Source organism: Brassica napus, chromosome C5 (assembly GCF_020379485.1).
Source record: "Brassica napus cultivar Da-Ae chromosome C5, Da-Ae, whole genome shotgun sequence".
In the NCBI taxonomy this organism is placed as follows: domain Eukaryota; kingdom Viridiplantae; phylum Streptophyta; class Magnoliopsida; order Brassicales; family Brassicaceae; genus Brassica; species Brassica napus.
The window spans coordinates 46,412,504-46,433,109 of NC_063448.1; the positions used below are offsets into that span (position 1 = coordinate 46,412,504).

Below are 20,606 nucleotides of genomic sequence, written 5' to 3' on the forward strand. Positions count from 1 at the left end.
TTCCAAATGGACGACTTATATTTAAGTCATCTACTAAGTCGTCCAGTTGGAAGACTTTCCAGAGGACTTAAATTACTTACAAGTCTTCCAGTCGCAGAAGGAGTTGGAGTACTCGTCATTGCGGTTATAGATCTGAAAAAATAAACGTGAAACGGTGAGAATGAGTAAATTGATAGAGACAACGTTTTATGTTCATCTTTTCCTCGAGATTGATGACTTAGCGGCGTTAGGGTTTACAGAGAAACGACGCTAAGGTTTACAGAGAAGAAGCGGCGGCGCTAGGGTTTAGAAGAAGCGGCGGCGCTAGTGTTTAGAGGAAGCGGCGGTGAGAACGTTGGTGACCACGGTGGCGAGGGCGACGGTTTGTTCGGAAATAGTGGAAGCGGCGGCGCTAGGGTTTAGAGGAATCGGCGGTGCTAGGGTTTAGAGGAATCGGCGGCGCTAGGGTTAGAAGAAGCTGCGGCGACAACGGTGAGATAGATAGCCGACGTTGAGAACGATGGTTTGTTCGGAAATCGTTTGAATTCGAAATCGCCTTTGAGAGAGAACTGTTAGGGTTTCTGAATTTCGCGAAAAATGAAACAAAAAAAATAAAAATCACCTTATATATTGGGTAAATAATCCGGTTAGCTTTAAAAGTACATTGGTAAACTTTAAGGTTTGGTCCGGTTTAGACGACTTATTCTGGCTGATAATGTACAACAGACGACTTAATATTTAGTCGTCTGTTTTCAGACGACAAAATATTAAGTCGTCCTAAACCCTAAAATGAACCCCTAAACTAAAATGACTAGATTAACTAACTAACCACGTTATAAAATCAAATTATACTTAAATAGTGTTTACTATACACAGAAATGAACACGCATAAGTAATTTTAAAAATTTTCAAAAACGGTTTTAATGCTTTCCAAAATCTAACCCTAAGAACACATACAATACTACAACATATGTTGATGAAACATAAACTTAAGAATATCATGACTCACTACTTTCACTCATCTATGCTGAAAACAATTGAAATTTGTTATATCTTAATTTATACCTCCTAAGACATATGTTAATTACATAATTCCCATTTTTCACTTATCAAAATATTTTTTACAAAATTTTTAAATTATGTTTAAGACTAACTGTCCAGACGACTTTCAGTTAAGTCGTCTGGACGACTTATTTTCAAGTCGTCTAAACAGACGACTTGCGAGGGGTAGAAACGTAAAAAAAATTCCGTTTTTTTGTTTGGTCACAAGGGGATAGTTGTAATTTCAATAGCCTTTTAGGTTACTTTTGCCTTTGACCCAAGTTGGGGTATTGTTTTGGGTTTGACTCCAAGTTTTGAGTCACACTTGGCAATTCTCCCTATTCACATATATATTAAGTAGAGTAACCAGTGCCGGCTTAACATTGTTTTGGGCCATAAGGCAAAAATATTTTTTTTTCATCCTCTAAGATTTATATTCAGATAATGTTTAAAATATTTTTAAAATTTAATCAGTAATATTTTATATATTTCGTGATGAAAATAAAACTATATGCATATCAAATATTTTTAGGACCTTTTCAATTTTATTTATTATATTTATAATTTATATATATAAAAATATAGACTTTTTAAAAAAAAATTAGACCACTTACCTATTAATATATGGAGGACACAGGCTTAGGCCCGGACGGTCGCACAGTGAGAGTAACAAGTCACTTTATCACTTCTCGTTTTTTTTTTTCTTTTGAATACCGAAAGGTGCCGAAGTTCGTAACCCCCCAGGTCTAAAACCAGAACATATTATATTAGTCTCGTCCCAGTAGTCACTCGAATCAGAGACCTCTGACACGATGGTCAAGGTCTTTCCAGTTATGCTACGACCTTTGGTAACTTCTCGGGTTATAATTGTGAAGCAAACATAAACTGCTTCAAACCTATTTGCAAATGTATAGATAAAACTCGTTTTGCATGTTTCATGTATATAATTTTTATGTTCTTTGTAATTTTTTTTTCTTTAAAAGAAGTTTCATGAATCATGTATGCTAGGAGATATAAAATTAACTTGGACAAGTTCTACTGTGGAAGATGTAACAATAACGCCTGAAATATGGTGTGTGGAAGGTCGAAAACCATTGGCGAATTTGCTAAGCTGAATCTGCACTCATCTATATGTATAATTTTGCTGCAGGGATATGATATATATATGTACATATAATATAATTATGTTCTTTTCTGTTTATTGAGAACTAGGTGATTTTCCCGTGCTCGTGCAAGGATATAAATATTTCTGAAGTAAATTTACTATAATAATTGATTGCTATTTACTTTTAATTTTAAATTAATTTATAATTTTGTATGCATCATTTATATTTATAATATTATATTATTTTAATAATACATATCATTTTATATATGTTATATCTAATCGATTTTGTTGTTTTTACAGTCGATTTAGTTATCATTTAGATAATTTGGATTGCATCTCTAAATTCAACTATAATTTTTTTATATTCTAAATATATTAAAATTTTGATTAATTTCTTATTTGCATTTAGGTGTTTGTTGTCTTAAATATGTAAACACATTTTACGATGATTATGTATAACTTAAGATATAGTGTGCTTAGTATAAAAATTTCTTATTTGCATTTAGGTGTTTGTTGTCTTAAATATGTAAACACATTTTACGATGATTATGTATAACTTAAAATATAGTGTGCTTAGTATAAAAAAAATAGACTAAAGTGTCTGATTCCAAATTATATAAATTAATATAACAATAATATTCTGAAGTATAATGCATATATATAAATTTTAGGAAAGAATTAAATTGTAACAGTTGATTAATATTCTATTTTCATTTTAATATGTTTTGAGTTGTCCTATGATTTATATTTATAAAATAAATTACTATTCTTATAAAATTATATATTCTTATCGTAGTTAAATCTATGATTTTAGATATAAGTTAGATTAGTCGAGTCACTCATGTTGTGAGTATATTGGGTTACATATATTCTTTCAAATTCAAAATGAAGTATAATTAATTTTTATTATAACTAAGCAAACCAAATCAATTTTATTTATCGTTTAAATGTGCACGTATTTTCATAATATTTATCAAATTATATGTTGATGTTTTTTAAAATATATTATAAAATAAAGCGATGCTCAATAGGAAGTTACATACATAAGTAGGTGATACATTTTTGGAAGCTCATGAACACATATTAATATTTACAATAAATAAAATATTTTATAAATTCTAAATAACTTTATGCCTTTGATTGATTGAATGGAAACTGAAATTTATTTTAAATAATTTTAAAAATGAGAAATCAGATTTGCTTTGATATTTTGATGATGGTTATATTAAGTTCCACAAACATAAAAGCATAAAATTTAAAAGAAAATTTAATATTAAGAAAACAAATAACTTTAATAATGATAAAATATAATATATCTACCTCATTAAACTATTTTGTAACTATTTGATCAAACGATTTTTTTTAATATCTCTGTAAAATAAGCAGTAAACAAAATTGTGATTTTATTTGAAAATAGTACTATATAAGTAAAATATAATTTATCGATATTTTTTTTGCTGTAATTGGAAGATATTATAGTCAACAAAATATATGAAAAATAAATAAAACACTTTAATAATACAAATTATAAACTATTTTTAGATAGTTAAACATATATCACTTTATGTTACTTAATTATTTTATGTAATCATCTAAGAAAATAGATATATATATAAAAATATTTCTATTACTTTGAACTTTTTTGCATTGTTTAAAATTATGTTTTAAAATAAATATTATTTCTTTTTCTAATATCAAGATTATCTGTGTAAATTGTTTTTAATGAAATCACATTATATACAAATTTATATTTTTTCATCTAAGAAAATATAGATATAAAGAAAGTATTTTATTACTTCAAAAGTATATTTTATGTTATTTAAAAATATTTTTTAAATGTAATTTTACTATTCTGTGAATTTTCCTTTTTTTATGAAATCATATAATATATACATATATTTCGTTTTCAATTTTTTTTAACTATAAAAATTTTCCTTTCTTATTATATGTTTTTGGAAATTTTTTTAAAAGGATATCAGTGTAATCAACCTTCGCGATAGTTAATGTAAAATCGACACATAGGAAACTAAATTATCAAATAATATTATAGAGATTTACAAAATGCAGAGGAGGAAAAATAAATGATCGGAAGTATTTGAGATGCGTGTGAGAAAAGAAAGTCAAGTCTCCTTGATCGGAAGGCAAGGGATATATTTCTTTTTGGAAGAGAGTGAGATCAGAATCTTAGATTTACACTTCATCAAATTCTTCACTTTGCACTTTTCTTTGTTCTGTTTTCTTGATTAATACTAGAATATAGAATCATCCAAAAATATATGATTAAAGAAGTTTTTGCAGTATTATTCACTACTTTTTATTATTACCGGCAGATATGATCATATATAGTTTACTTTATATCGTAAATTATAGTCAGAAACATTGGATGTATGTGGGAGATCTCCGTTGAATGCTTCTGTATGATGCAATCATGTTTATCTTGATCTCATGGTCAGCTGCAAAATTTTATTTTACAATAAATATTTGACCTAACAAGTTGTATGTAACTTGGGGTTCACGCTATTCTCCGAATAGTGAAAGAAAAAAGAACATTAATCACAAATCGTCAAATCCACATATACTCGCCCATTAACTTGGATCTGGTTACACTCATGTGCGGTAATAGAACAAAGGTACCAATGATCCATAGAGTTGTCAAATCAATGGATAACATAACATCATCAACCCAGGAAAAATATAAAAATATAAAAATACAAAATAATATTCAATCAAATCACATGATTTCCCTCCACAATTAGAAAAATTAGTTATAAGTTTTCCAAAATACCACTTACCCCCGGAGGTTTTATTTCAACGATTATATAGATAAAGTACAACAAAAGTGTACTCAATAGTTCTATAATCTCTCTTTTTCTCAATACTCTTTGTTCTTTACTGGTCAATAAACCCCTTGACCATGTCCCATAGCTGCAGCGTTTGATGAGGAGTCCCACGCATCATCTGTGATGAATTGCATCCACGAGTCATCTTTATCGTCGACGATGTCTTCTACGCAGGCGGAGGAAGCTCCAACTTCCGGCGACATTGCCTCGTAAATATCACTGTTATAATTAATATTATTGGAGTTCATCTCCATTGACACCGTCGTGAAGCTACATTGTCCCGTTTGTAGTTGCGGTTCTGTTTCCAACTCCGAACATATTCCGTTCTTCTTAAACACCCGACATAATGCATACGAGTCCTGCACCACCAAATTACCATTTAAACTAAATATTTGGAATGTAACTTTGATATATATATATATAAGAACTTTTATATATTTTGTATATCTATAATATTATTCGAATCTGCGAGTGTAATTTAAAAAGAGAAGGATAAAAGTATTTGTCTTATTTGAGTAATTATTAAATCTGTCTTTTGCGTTCGTTGCAGTAAAGCCAAAGTGAAACCCTAAGCTTTTGTCAGCTTACAGCAAGAAACGAGTATACATTTTTATCAAAAAAAAAAAAAGAGAGTATACATCAATTTATTTATTTTATTAAAGTCAGATTTCTGTTTATTATATACATGATTAAATATTTTCTTCCAAAAATCTAAAACATAATTAAAATGAAATGGAGTGTGTATAATGTATATGAAAATAAATGGAAAAATCATGTTTCAAGTATGGTAAATTTAATCTACTGAATTTATTTCATATCATTATTAATTTATTTTCTTATTTCCAATTTTCTTTAATAATTGGGACTAGCCATGCATATCGATTATCGACGTAATTCAACATACGTAATAGTAACTACTGTACTATTATTCTTTGAAATATATTGAATTATGAAAGATTGATCAATCACCTGGAGCGAAGAGGGATCATCACAATCTTTGTCATCGAGACGATACTCATGCATGACCCAATCCGTACGTATACCTTGAGGAGCTCTTCCTCTATAGTAAACCAAAGTCTTCTTCATCCCAATCGCTCTGCTCTGACTCGTCACTCTCCGATCTTTCCCGGTCGATTTCCAGTATCCACCTCTCGTTGCTCGGTTCGTCCTAAACCCGTTTGGATACTTCCGGTCACGTGGCCCGAAAAAATACCATTCTGGATCTCTACTTGGTAGAAACGACTTCTCTACATTTCATAAACTTGCATTCATCGATCATAAAAGACTAATAATCTTATAACATATAAAAACAAAACTATAAGATAAGATTATCAACTATGAGTCAAAAGACCAAAACTTACTATAGCTAGTATGAAAAGAAAAATGTAACATGAATGTATAATTGACAGTTGAGTTAAACTTAAACCATAACAATTCCCTAGAAAAGGAAGTTAAAACCAAAGAAATCGTAATAATTTCATAGCAAAGGAAATTAGAACTAGAAACTTAAGTTTTTACCATGTAAAGCAAACATCGTCGGATATAGTTTACTTTTAGGAATAATTTCTGACCGACTAAAACTTGGTTTAAGTATATATATATAATTAACAAAAAAAAAATCGTAACAATATAATGAGCCCAACGCTGGCCATGAACTTGTTAATTAGTTACTAGAAACGAGAAGAATGTAAAATAACGTACCTGCGAGGTCCCATGGCTCACATTTGTAGAGATCAACCTCAGGGATTATATCAAGCTCGATTTCTTGACCACAGATCTTTCTCTTCAGATAATAGTTTACTAGTTCTTCGTCTGTTGGATGAAATCTGAAGCCTGGAGGTAATCCGACAGGAGCCATATATAACTCTCACAAACACTCACAAGATCGGGTTCTAATTAAGGAGTACTCATCTCTTCATATATATACACAAACTTTATGGTACTCACTTGATTAATTTCATAGTTTTTTCTTTTCTTATATTGTTTTATATATCTCTCTCCTTCCTTTCTTTTTGTTGTTTTCATCTTTCGCTTTATCTTTTTGGAGATTCTTGACAAACGTTAACCACAAGCTCCTTGTGCTTCCTTCATTATAGAAAAAGGGTTCGATATCGATCGCGTTATTAGCATGTTAGATGTATATATATATTTTATGTTCTTGATATCTTGTTTTAAAGCTCCTCCTTGTCATGCAGTAAGACAATGACGTCACATACAATTTTAATCTTTAATTATAAATATCATTATGCTAAAAATACTAATCTGAATAACCCTTTATAGTGTTACGCTTCCATATATTCCTCACTTTCGTTTATTGAAATACAGCTGAAGTACGAGTGAGCGCTATACCGGTTGAAAACTGTTCAGTTACACCAACCGACAAGATAGTCCTAGACATATTATCTGAAACCCCAAAACCGAATTGGAACTAAACCAAAACACCAAAACTGAAACCAGACAGAAATTTACGAAAACCCGAATAGTTTCTATTTCTTTAAACTTGAAAAACTGAACCGAATCGGATCCGAACAGAGAATCAAACGGATACCGAATATCCTTAACTTAATAAAAAAAAATATTTTAAGTTTTAAAATAACTAGATATAAAAACTATGTTTTATAAATCAAAATTATTAAAAAAACTCCTGAATTACACGAATATTTTCGATTTTACGGTTTAACTCGGATTTTCTGGGTTTTTTTGTAATCTTTTGTTTGTTTCAAACCTGACCAATCCGAACAATTTTAATTGATTCTGTTTCGGTTTTATAGAAAATAGAGATCCGACCTGAATTCACATTAACCCGAACCCTACATTGCCCAAATTGATTGGATCTGAAAAATGTTTGGTTCTTCAACGGGTCCTATATACCCAAATAACCTAAATAACCCGATCCGAACCGGACATCAGAATATCCAATACTAGACAAGAGCTTGTATAGGCATGGCCATCCGTGTGTCAGTTGGGTTCGGTTTGGGTTAAATCAGGTTTTTATTTCTTCGGGGTGGGGGGTGGGCATGAAAACTGACCCTTCGGATACTCTTAAAGTTCAGTTCGGATCCGTTTCAGGTTTTCTCAGATTCGGTTCACATCACAAATTTGATTGAACCAGTTTTGACTTTGGGTTCAATTCTATATCGGGTTTCAGTTACCCAAATACTTGTTTGTCATTTAGAAGTATGCAAACAATTTTCTCTAACAAAAGCTGGTGGAATGATTCAGAAGTGGTCATTAAAAGACAAAAATTATAAACAAGTTAAAATTACCAACTAACAACTCTATAAAAAGTAAGACATATTATTTAAAATTCAAAATAAAGAAACATTGTTTAAACCTTAGAAGCAAACCTATTCATAATTGAACTTCAAATGCAATTGTCAAATCATAAAAATTTAATATTTGATTAAATACCTAAAATATATTAATAAATTAGGTACTTGAGTTAATTATTCATGTAGGTACTCAAGTTTGGTATGACTTGTTTTGAATATTGAATTTTTTGGGATTTTTTGGATAGTCCCGAGGATCGCGTTCGAATAAAATCTATAAACCGAAATACCATATAACACTAGAACAAAACCAATTCAGTATTTATGTCAGATTCGGTTTGATTCAATTTTATTTTTATCGGGTTGGATTTGGTTTATTTGCCAACCCCTAAGCTTGTCCTACAAAAGAACATATTATTGGATTAATTCGATCATATACCCTAAACTTTATAAAATTTTGTCAGTATATTTTCACTTATCTGATTTTTTTTTGGAACAAAGGATAACAACCATAAATTTTAATGAAATAATCCGAAAATTTGCTATGATAATTTTTATATTTTCATTACTATGTGAACCTAATTCACTCATGTGTTCAGAGATTCTGTTTTTTTTTTCTTTTCAGTTACTTTTATCAAATAATTTATCTTTTTTACTCTATTTATTTTTAATTGCTTTGCATATTTTTAAAATAACTATCCAAGTTTATGCTTTTACTCGTAAAATAAAGTTTTCTGTGAATTTTTAAGACGAACTTACATTTCTATATATTTGTATGAACAACAAATATATAGTATTATACAAATGAAAGTTCTGAATACAATCATATAGAATTCTTATTTTATGTATTGAGATGCAAAAGAAAACATGTAGTACATACGATGAAAGCAATTTGTAAGTTGTGTATTATCTAAAAGTCCACCTTACAGACTAATCAATGTATACAGTACAGTATTTTTCTTTCTATTGTATTGTTACTTCTTCATTTTTATTTTGTATATAGCTAGCCTTTAGTTTATGATGTGTATATGAATATACAGAAAATTAGCCCTTCTTTTTTATTTGATCTTCAATATAAATGTGTTCATTCTTAAATTTAAAAGGTTTAGTCTAAAAATAGGAGAAAGTGATCTGATTAAAGCAACAAATGCATCGATTTCATATATTAACAGTGAAAAGATGAACTTAAGTAAAGCATTAAGCTATCATGTAATACAGTAACACCACATATGTCATAACCACCAAGCTTATGTCATCAAGAATAAAGATTACAATCTAGAGGCTGTAACTAGACTGATCAGTGTACAATCTCTGAAGCCGTCTCCTTCGGTATCTCCAAGCCACTTGAATCTGCATAGCTGCTCGTAGCCTCCAATAAGGAGACTCATACCTTATGGCTCCTTGCACACGATTGCTCCTTAGGAATCTAGAGAACAAGCTCGTTACATCTTCAAGATCTGCTACACTCAGCGAAAACGCCTCCACGTTTGTCACACACCTAACGTTTCTGTTGCTAAGCAGTCCCTTTGAGGGCATCCGTATCCTTGTCCCATCTGAAATTTTCAAAGTATTTTCAGTTCCAAGATGCAGTTGTCATCTAAGGTTTTATGTCTGTCTGTTAATGAGCACATAGAGTCAACAAAGAATGTACCGGGGTTCACAGAAGAGCGTTCGAGGCACCAAGTGAGAAGTTCTTCACCACAAACATCTCCTTCTGACAATGGTAGAACATAACCATCTTCTCCAACGCTCTCTATCTCACCTCTCACTATGAATACCATTTTCTCAACTAGACCTCCGCGGTGCAAGACCATGCTACTCCTTATGTAAGTCCTTTGTTTCAGCCTCTCACGTATAGCATCTAAGATTGATTCATCCATCACCGAAAATATCCTCACCTGCAAACCCATGATGACGTTTCAGAAAGAGAGAGCCAACGCTGAGGGAAATGAACTCCGACGTGTTTACCTTCTTGAGAAATATGAAGAGGTGTCTTCTTATCTCTCTTTGAAGGTCATCAGGCATATTCTTAAACAACAATTCTTCATTAACTCCTCTGGTAGCAGCCCAGTTGAACCGCTCAGCCTCTCGCACCCTCCTGAAAATGTAGAAACAACTATTTAATTAGCTTTAAAGCCAGTAACATTACAGAGCCGGAGACGATGTCATTCTTCAAAATTCAACTTCAGAAGCAAAGTTTAAGGGGTAGAGTCCACATACTTTCTAATATCTCCTGGCAACCGTCTATGCCTCATCCATTGCTCCACATCACGCCGTCTCAAAGTCATTTCCAAATTCCTAAGTGTACAATACACAATCAACGTAGGCAATTTGTGTTTTAGAGACAATCCAACCATGTCTTGTTTTGTACAATGATGGAGTTATTTACCTTCGACCGAGAGATTGAAGGAAGTTCTGCATATTACCAATAAGAAGAGCGAAAAGCAAAAGCCCCAATCCGATAATGCCCATGGTGAAGAAGACCTCCCCAAGAAAGTAACTTGGAATTAGGTTTCCAGCAAGCGTGCTGATTTGCTTTTGAGAGTTTTAAAACAATTTGACATTCATTAAAAGTTCCAGATATGCCTAAAGTAAACCAATGTAAGAACTTGAGTATAACCAAGTTACCTGGAAACCCCAAAAAAGAGAGTAACTGTATCTTGTGAAGAGGCTATTATGATTGGTGAGATTAACTGCCTTCAAATATATTCCATAAGGAAAACCATCCTCTTGAAAACAAGCACTGGCACCCGCGTTATCTTTCCACGCAGCTGATAAAGCACCATGACAATCTATAAGCTCTCTGCATGGACGATCAGAATTACCGCAAGCATCTCGAAGGCATTGATTAACTCTCTGCAAGAGAAAAAAAAAAAATGAAAAAAAGGAAGGCAAGCAATGAAAAGAATCAATAAACAGCTTCTGTTGGTTAGGACAAGAGAAATGATTTAAGCAACATAAAGGATGTTGTTAGATTGAAGTGAGTTTTCAGACTGTTGCCGTACCTGCAGACCAAAAAGATACCAACAAGAGCCAACGACATGACCAGCAAGCATGAAGGTGAGAAGATTAATAAAAAAATTAGCCCAAGCCGACTCAAAGATGAAGCCAGTGGGTGTTTGTCCAGCAAGAAGTGGTAGTAGCCTATACAACTTGGGAATGTATTGGAAAAGAACTGCAGCACGTAAAAGGTTCTTTGCATAGTTTGCCCCAGATATGGCTAAGTGTGCTGGTATTATCCATAATATCAATATCTGTAACCAAAAGAGTAAAAGGAAAATGAGAATTCAGAGGTAAAATGAACATATTCCAATTACTTCTACTTAGAAGGTAGTGGCTCTTAACATTATATATGATACCTGTGGAAGTGGCATCACTATGAACAAATCTAGTAAAAACTTTCCTCGGAAGTAATGACTAGCAATTTTTCTTGGATGGTCTACCAACTGGCCAGCACCAACAACCGTAGACTCAGGAGCTACATAGGCTAATCGGAACTGCAACAAAAATATATGCAAGAGAAAGAAACATTTAAAGCCAACATATATAGTCTCTTATAACAAAAAAATAAGCAAAAAGGAAACACACCTGAAGCAGAATGTTTACAGAGAACAAAACATCTGTTACACTTCTAACAGCTACAAATGTGTGAGCCATCGGCCAATCAATCTCAATGCAATTATTGTTCTGCAGTATGAAAGATGGTTATAAGAAAGGTTCTCAAGCGCAAGAAAAAAAAAACATGAGAACCAAAAGATAGAGAAAGAAATATGTCTAAAGATACCTGCTTGACTAATATGAGGAAGAAGAAGAGGGGATCTATAAAAATAGCTAACAAGCAAGAAAAGGCAAAGAACTTAGTCCAGCTCTGAACGAACTTGGAGTGAGGATTCATGATTCCTGGTAAGTGTCTATTAATAGATGTAGCAAACCTCCTAGCCCAACCCTTAGCATCATGGAACTAGAAAGATGGATCAAAAGGAAAAAAAACTTTGTTTCAGCAGCATTCACTTGAGAGTCTGAAGCTAAATTGTGAAGTAAGAGAGCATACAGTGGAATCAAAAATGGCAGAAACTCTAGAAGTAGGGATTTGGGCAGCTTTCCGGTTGTAGTAAGAAGGACAAGTGGTACAGTAAGGATCATTACACATACCCAACTGTCCAGATCTCAAGAGATGTGCGTGTTTTAATACGAACTCTTCCTCTGAGTTTTTGTGTTCGAGAGCAGCAAAAGAAGGGTACCTCTCAGGCTGAGAGGAGGAGACATCGCGAGTGGAAGTAGGAGGAGGAGGAAGAAAGAGAGGCTCAGAACTGCGAGTAGATGAGAGAGGGCCACTCATCTGAACTAAAGGAGGCCTTCTACGAGTTCGAAGAGGACCTGTGTAGCCTAAAACAACAGTCGAGCTGTCGAACCCATCAATGGTGGAAGAAGTGTTTGCGAGAGAAACGCTACGTGACCTGGAAGTGAAAGGCCTAGTACGAGATAACGATGATGAGTCTGAAACTGGAAGCATGGGAACATCATCCTTCTCCATTTCTGAGATAAGAAAGTAAAGAGACCTAGCAAGAAAGCTAGAGCATTTGAGGCTCTGAGTTAACTGTAAAGATGCAAGCAGAGACTTTGGAAAATTGAGAAAAGTCGAGGAAGGAGACGTTGACTGAGTCAGGGTCTTTTGTAGGGTCAAGCAAGTGTCTTAATTCTAATCGTCTCGCAAATTAAAAATTGAAAAGTGTGTGGACTGAATACGAAAAAAATCGTCTGATTTCTTTTTTTTTAAGTGTATTTTATCAAGTGTTATCAATAAAAAATTATATAAAAAAACAAAATGAAAAACCAGTTACAAAAAAAATAGAAATCCCAATAAGATAGTTTGAAGTAAAATCTATGCAATCTTTTTATTTTTAATTATATAATAGAGTAAAAAGAAAACTATTTTAAAATGTAGTAATGTGTTTACTTTTTAAATAAAATGTTAAGAGTAATATTAAAACCACTTATAACATTATTTTATTTTTAAAATAAAATAATATATTGGAAATGCTATAAACCAAACTACACGCTCATTGCACTAAATCAAGAACACAACCCATCAAAATATAATTAGACTTATTTCAATTTTCTTATTTTTTATATTAAAATAAATATTGATACTATGCTATTCGTTGTTTTCTTTTATGATTAAAATTCAATCATTCGATCACTTACCAACTGTCGCTAATTAATTGGAGGCAAATTTGCAGTTAACAGCTTTTCTTTCTTTATCCTACTTTCAATTTAAATGGAAGGATACTTTTCCACGTATCATTTATGGTCAGAGTTAATGTTGCCATTGGTGCATATCCTTTTTGCAGAACTACATTAAATATGTGGAAGCACAAACTGAAAATGTTTACATGCCAACCAAGCTTTGTTTTGTATATACATTTGTATTTTATGTCTTAACAAAAGTTAGGTGATGTTTTTTTTTTAAACACAAGTTAAGTGATGTTAAGCCCAAAGCTTTGTTTATCAGCATCAATATTATATGTGTTTCCTATCTATATTATTAAAACAAAAGTATTTTTGATACTATTTCGAAACATGAATATAAGTATAAAAGAGAACTGTTTGAAAACATGGATAACGGTATAAAAAAAGTATAGTATTTTTTTAGTAATTTCATTAACTGTATTTTTATATTTCAGTCAGTTTAACAATTTCATTTATTATATTACATTAACAATACATCAGATCATTAATTATATTACCATAATAATAATAGTGCATATTTTTATTTATTAGTTAATCATCATTAATTTTGTGTCAATTATAAAATAAAAAAATGTAAAATAATTGGGGTTTGCATATGGTTAAACGTTCGGTTTAGTTTGTTTTACTAATTTTTTTTTTAATTTTAGTTTCAATCAGTGCGAAATTACGTAGCCAAAAACATAACTCAAAGATATGCTTTGTGAATAAAATAGTAACTTAAATCAAAATAATAAAAATGTATTATATTTATTGTCACTTAATTTTTCACTCCATATAATTATTTTACTAAATAAAAAACTCTTTCTATTTTACTTAATTTAACCAAACACATAGAAATAGTCATTTTTATTAGTTTAAAAAATCAGTTACGCATAAACATTGGCTATCCATATAGGTACGGGTTGTTCTTTTCGGGTATTTTTTTTTTAAATTAGGCCCCGCTTGAATGTTATAAATTTATGTGTGGGTTTTGAGTTGAATCATTTTGGGTCTGGATGAGTTCGGTTCTAATGTATAGGAACCTAAAAATATCTAAATATCAAATGTATCTGAAACGGGTTCGGATATTTGTACCAAAAATAACCATGTTATCCGATTCAGTCAAAATCATTTGAATACAATTAGTTATATTATTATCCATCTAAAATATATAACACTAATTATGAAAAACAAATAGCAATATATAAGAATGTAAGAACCAATATCCGCGCGGGTATCAATTTCTAGTGATTTCTTATGACCAATATTAACTAAATAGGAGAGTATATAATTCAGTGCTGATAAACACTATATTGATGTTTGTTATTGGAACACCATAGACACTGCACATTAGAATTTACACAACTATTCTAATGAATCCAATGTAAACTATTTTTCTCCAACTAGCTGCTTCCACATGTATCAAGTTGTTTCCTCACTGGAAGAAATGACCAACTTAACCGACACCCTTCAGGCACATCACTCATCTATGTCACCATTCTGTTTTTTTCTCTGAAGCCGTCTCCTTCGGTATCTCCAAGCCACTTGAATCTGCATAGCTGCTCGTAGCCTCCAATAAGGAGACTCATACCTTATGGCTCCTTGCACTCGATTGCTTCTTAGGAATCTAGAGAACACGCTCGTTACATCTTCAAGATCTGCTACACTCAGCGAAAACGCCTCCACGTTTGTCACACACCTAACACTTCTGTTGCTAACCAAACCCTTTGTCGGCATCTTTATCCTAGTCCCATCTGCAAGTTTCATTAACATATTCAGTTCCAATCTTAGGGAGTTACAAACACATAGACCACAAAGCTATTAGCAAAAGGAGGCGTACCAGGGTCTACCGAAGAGCGTTCGAGGCACCAAGTGAGGAGTTCTTCACCACAAACGTCTCCTTCTGACAATGGCAGAACAGAACCGTCTTCTCCAATGCTCTCCATCTCACCTCTCACTATGAATACCATTTTCTCAACTAGACCTTTACGGCGCAACACCGTGCTACTCCTTATGTACCTCCTTTGTTTCAGCCTCTCACGGATGGCATCTAAGATCAATTCATCCATCAAAGAAAATATCCACACCTGCATACCAATAACAGTTCAGAACTACCTCTTTCTAAAGTACACACAAAAATATTTAGTGAAATGTATTCATTGTGCTTATGCTTGTTTACCTTCTTGAGAAACTTGAAGAGATGGCGTTTTATATCTCTCTGAATATCATCAGGCATATTCTCAAAAATCAGCTCCTCTTTAACTCCTCTAGTAGCAGCCCAATTGAACCGCTCAGCCTCTCGCACCCTCCTGCATTTGTTGAACAAAGCACTGAGTTAGTTCAGCCCAATTCAAATGAGAAGCAAAGTTTAAGAGGCTATGAAGTAGTGAACATACTTCCTTATATCGTCTGGCAACAGTCTATGGCTCATCCACTGCTCCACATCACGCTGTCTCAGCATCATTTCCGTCCTCCTAATGACAAGCACAAATCATCATCATCTCATTTGGTCAAGTCACCATTTGTTATAAGTATTTTCTCTCTTGAAATATTATTGATGAAGTGTATATACCTTCTATCAAGAGCTTGAAGGAAGTTATGCATGTTACCGATAAGCCGCGCAAAAAGCAAAAGCCCTAGTCCAATGATGCCCATCGTAAAGTAAACCTCCCCCAGTGAGTAACTTGGGGTTTGGTTTCCAGCAAGTGTGCTTATTTGCTTTCAGAATTCAAAATGAAAAAAAAAAAACAGTTTTACATTAGATAAGTGTGATTTAAAGGATTATATAGTTTTAATAACAATCAACAAAACTACCTGGAAGCCCCAAAACAGAGAGAAACTGAATCTTGTGAAGATATTAGGTTCAGTGGTAAGATTGGCTGCCTTCAAATAGATCCCAAGTGAAAAGCCATCCTCTTGAAAACAAGCATTAACACTCTCACTATCTCTCCAGAGAGCTCGTAGATTGGTATCCCCAGAAGTACAGTCTATAATATATCTACGTTCATCCATCGTAAAATTCCCAGCTTGTAACAAGCATTTCTTAACTCTCTGAAACGAACAATACAAACATGAGAAGAATCGACAAAAACCACTAGGAGTTGTGAAAACATTACAAAATGTGGTACTTACCTGGAGCCCTGCAAGATACCAGAAAGAACCAACAGCATGACCAGCAAAAATGAAGGTGAGAAGATTAATTATAAAATTAGACCAAGCTGACTCAAATATGAACCCGGTTGGTGATTGTCCAGCAATAAGGGGAAGAAGCCTGTATAGCTTTGGAATGTACTGGAATAGAAATAAGGCAATTATAGTGTTCTCCTCAAATTCTGACTTGGGTAGTATCGATAATATCATTATCTGCAAACAATACAGAGATCGTATGGTAAAAAGAAACATCTCCAAGTTATTAAGAAAAAAAAAACATTTCAAGGGTTAATACTACAAACCTGTGGCACAGGATAGACTATCAACAGGTCAAGAAAAAACTTTCCACGCAAGTAATTACAAGCAATTTTTCTTGGATGATCAACTAACTGGCCAGCACCAACTATTCTAGACTCAGGAGCTACATAAGCCAACCGAAACTGCGGAAAATATGACAAGGAAGAAACACATTAAAGCCAAATAAGTTTCTATACATAAGAGAAGAGAGCAAAAGGAGACACACCTGAAGCAGAATGTTAATGAAGAATATAAAATCCGACATACTTCTCAGAAACACAAATATTGTCGCCTTAGGCCAATCAATATCTGTGCATTTGTTGTCCTGTAATAGTCTCAAAACTCATGAGAAACATATACAGTCAAACAAGAGAGAAAGAGAAGGAGACGTACATCTCTGATTAATAAGAGGTATACGAAGGCAGGATCTATAAAGATAGACAGCAAGCATGAAAAGGCTAAGAAACGAGTCCACATTTGAACGAATTTGGAATGAGGATTTATGATTCCAGGTACGCATCTACGAACATAGGAAGCAAACAGCTTATCCCAGCCTCTATCATAATCATGCAGAGCTTGGCGGTTGTGTGTAGCATTTACTTGGGTCTAAACAAGAAAAACAAAGATGCTTTTGTCAGTTGTGTATAAAATTTTCTTGCGTCTCAAGCTAAGTCGAAGAAAACATACCCTTGAGTCAGAAACTACTCCGTAAGTGTGAAACTGAGCAGCTTGGAGGTTGTAGTAAGAAGGACAAGTAGTACAGTAAGGATCGTTACACATCCCTAGCTGTCCAGATTTCAATAGATTTGCGTTTTTCAAGAGGGCTTCAACAACTTCTTCGGAAGGAATATCAACGGTAGAGGAGGAGATGGAGGATTCAGGTGGTTGAACAGGAGAGGGAGGGAAGAAAGACTGATCAGGTCTACGAGTATCGTAAAGAGGACCACTCATTTGCACTAAAGGAGATGGTCTACTCTGTGTTCGACGAGGGCCACTTGAGTTTTCAACTCTGTTAGTGGAGTAAGTTGAATCAGAGAAGGAAACGCTACGATTCCTCGAGTGTAAAGCCCTAGTTTGAGCACGAGATCTTGCTTCTGGAACTTGACGAAGCATGGGAAACTCGTCGCTCTCGTTCGGGTAAGCCATGTTCTGGACGAGAAGATAGTGCCCCAAAAGCCTAAGGTTAGCTGGAGAAAGGTACAAAACGATGAAAGAGAGAAGAAAGACAGATGACAGAGACTTGTGTTTTTTGAGTTAGCCCGTCAAGAATGAAGTATTATACAGTTATATAATGAAAATGAAAAACATCTAACGTTTAGGGTATCTATCTCTATTAGTCAAAATGAAAAAAAAAAAAATTTATATGTTACATACTGGATCTTTTGCTGAAAACTTATGCCTCTATGAAACTTCAAAAAGTGTTTCGTTTAATATTAATTGAAAACCATTATAACATGTGAATTATGTTATATATCATTAATAAAATTATTTTAGAGTTCTTAGAAAAACTAGTTACATTTAAACATATCTATAATATTATTTGAAAAATCAATTTCATATGTGTCGCTATTAAGTTAATTATTAAAATGATTAACTACAATGATAACAACTAATTAATTATTTAAATATCATTATCAATGTATTATTCAACTTTCTTTTTGTTAGTATTTGTTTCCAAATCACCTTATTATCAAAAGGCAATATCTTTCATAATTACAATGATAATATTAATTTAATTATTAAAATATCATTATTAATATATTTTATTTAACTTCCTTTTTTGTTAATATTTGTCTCCAAATTATCTTATTATCATCTTATTTTATTTGACTTTCTTTTTGTCAGTATTTGTTTTTATATTTAAAACATATTATTTAAGAAAAACATATCATTTTTAATATATAAAGGAATCTAATATCAAAAAGGAACTTTGACTTTCTTTTTTTGTTAATATTTGTTCCCAAATTATCTTATTATCAACAAGGAAATTTGACTTTCTCTTTTGTTAATATTTGTTCCCAGATTATCTTATTATCATAATATGTCAAAAATCGATAAGATAATTATTTTGTTAAGAAATCCTATGTAATATATTGTCCCGCTGAAATTATAAATTAATAATTATATATAATTACAAACAAACAATTGTATTGTTTTCTTTATATTCACAATAGAATTATCTCTACATTTTCTAATACTTATATATACTGTATTTTGCTAAAATTTAATAAAATTATATCTAAACCACATTTAAATTTTATAGAACATATTTTATATACACCAAATAATATGAAAATAAAATTTCAGAACTTTTAGTTATGTATATTCTTTTTTTGCAAAACTAGACTAATTAAAGATGTGAAAATAATAACTAAAATGTTTAGATGGCAAACAAACTTACAATTGTATGTTATGCCTAAACGAAAGTTTTGTTTTCTTTTGGATATCATATTTGGTGCCACCAAATTGGTGGGCTGAAGCCCAACCGAATAATTCTTTGGTGATATAGGTAAATTCAATTGTCCGCAATAAGAATTTTATATATTTATATTTCATAACCACAATAACAGACTAATTAAAGATGTGAAAATAATAACTAAAATGTTTAGATGGCAAACAAACTTACAATTGTATGTTATGCCTAAACGAAAGTTTTGTTTTCTTTTGGATATCATATTTGGTGCCACCAAATTGGTGGGCTGAAGCCCAACCGAATAATTCTTTGGTGATATAGGTAAATTCAATTGTCCGCAATAAGAATTTTATATATTTATATTTCATAACCACGATAACAGATATATTTAAAATGGTAGGTTTCGAACCCAGAATGCTTATCAGCTTTCCAAATATGTCGTACCACTTGACCACGATTTTGTGGTTGTCTAAGCGATGTTAACTTAAGCCCAAAGCTTTGTTTGTCAATATACCTTCTATCAAAATCAAATTTCAAAACTTTATTATAACCAATATTAACAAAATGGGAGAGTGTCTAATTCAATTCTGATAAACACTATATTGATGCTGATCTATGTTACCGTTTTTTTTTCTGGTGGAAAGCGGCTTAGCTGATGATTGTTTCAATAGTTTCTAGTTTTAGTTTTTGGTTTTTAGATTTTAGTTTTTGGTTTTTAGATTTTGGTTTTTGGTTTCTAGATTTTGATTTTGGTTTTTGGTTTTGATGTATTTGTTTTATTTTTCAAAACTTAATTAATATATTACTTTAAAATAATACAACAAAATAGCAATAAATATTTAGATTTACAATTAAAATTTATCAAAATATTGTGATTATTATTTAAAATAAAATACAATATCATATTTTAATTATTATATTAAAAATTATATTATAGGAAATATTTCAAGATTAATACAATATATTTTATGAATAAAACATATTATGTTTTCTAATTTTTGGTTATTTTTAATGTGACTAATAATTATTTAAAATTTCAATTATTTTATTTATAGAAATTAATAACTAATTTTAAAATTAAATAATATTATTTATAAAATATATAAATTTATTTTACAAATATGAAACACAAATAAAGTATTTCACATTATTATTTAAATGATATCTAAAGTACAAAAAATTGTATGATAATTTTATCTTTATGAAAATATTATTTATTAATTATTAATTAATTAAAATGTAGTAGTTTTTTTGAGAAAATTAAAATGTAGTAGTTTCTT

The 20,606-nt window shown here is 31.8% G+C and overlaps 3 protein-coding genes across 3 annotated transcripts; all 3 read right to left on the minus strand.

The window, feature by feature from the left end:
- Positions 1 to 5,024: 5,024 nt before the first annotated feature.
- Positions 5,025 to 6,826, minus strand: LOC106422811 (NAC domain-containing protein 86-like). The gene is given in 3 exon segments (NM_001315653.1): positions 5,025 to 5,327; positions 5,938 to 6,215; positions 6,670 to 6,826. Coding segments are annotated over 3 exon segments (738 nt in total).
- Positions 6,827 to 9,372: 2,546 nt separating this feature from the next.
- LOC106422905 (probable cyclic nucleotide-gated ion channel 20, chloroplastic) lies at positions 9,373 to 12,898 on the minus strand. Its single transcript, XM_048758462.1, has 11 exons — positions 12,289 to 12,898; positions 12,022 to 12,198; positions 11,826 to 11,924; positions 11,597 to 11,734; positions 11,243 to 11,491; positions 10,866 to 11,093; positions 10,627 to 10,772; positions 10,458 to 10,535; positions 10,206 to 10,335; positions 9,889 to 10,135; positions 9,373 to 9,790 (listed from the first exon to the last, which is right to left on the minus strand). The coding sequence occupies exons 1-11, from the start codon at positions 12,769 to 12,771 to the stop codon at positions 9,513 to 9,515; spliced, it is 2,253 nt and encodes a 750-aa protein (XP_048614419.1). The 5' UTR covers positions 12,772 to 12,898; the 3' UTR covers positions 9,373 to 9,512.
- Positions 12,899 to 14,237: 1,339 nt separating this feature from the next.
- Positions 14,238 to 20,094, minus strand: LOC106422870 (putative cyclic nucleotide-gated ion channel 19). The gene is made up of 10 exons (XM_048758463.1): positions 17,597 to 20,094; positions 17,307 to 17,512; positions 17,140 to 17,238; positions 16,919 to 17,056; positions 16,599 to 16,829; positions 16,281 to 16,517; positions 16,039 to 16,184; positions 15,863 to 15,940; positions 15,646 to 15,775; positions 14,238 to 15,553 (listed from the first exon to the last, which is right to left on the minus strand). The coding sequence occupies exons 1-10, from the start codon at positions 18,057 to 18,059 to the stop codon at positions 15,254 to 15,256; spliced, it is 2,028 nt and encodes a 675-aa protein (XP_048614420.1). The 5' UTR covers positions 18,060 to 20,094; the 3' UTR covers positions 14,238 to 15,253.
- Positions 20,095 to 20,606: the final 512 nt, after the last annotated feature.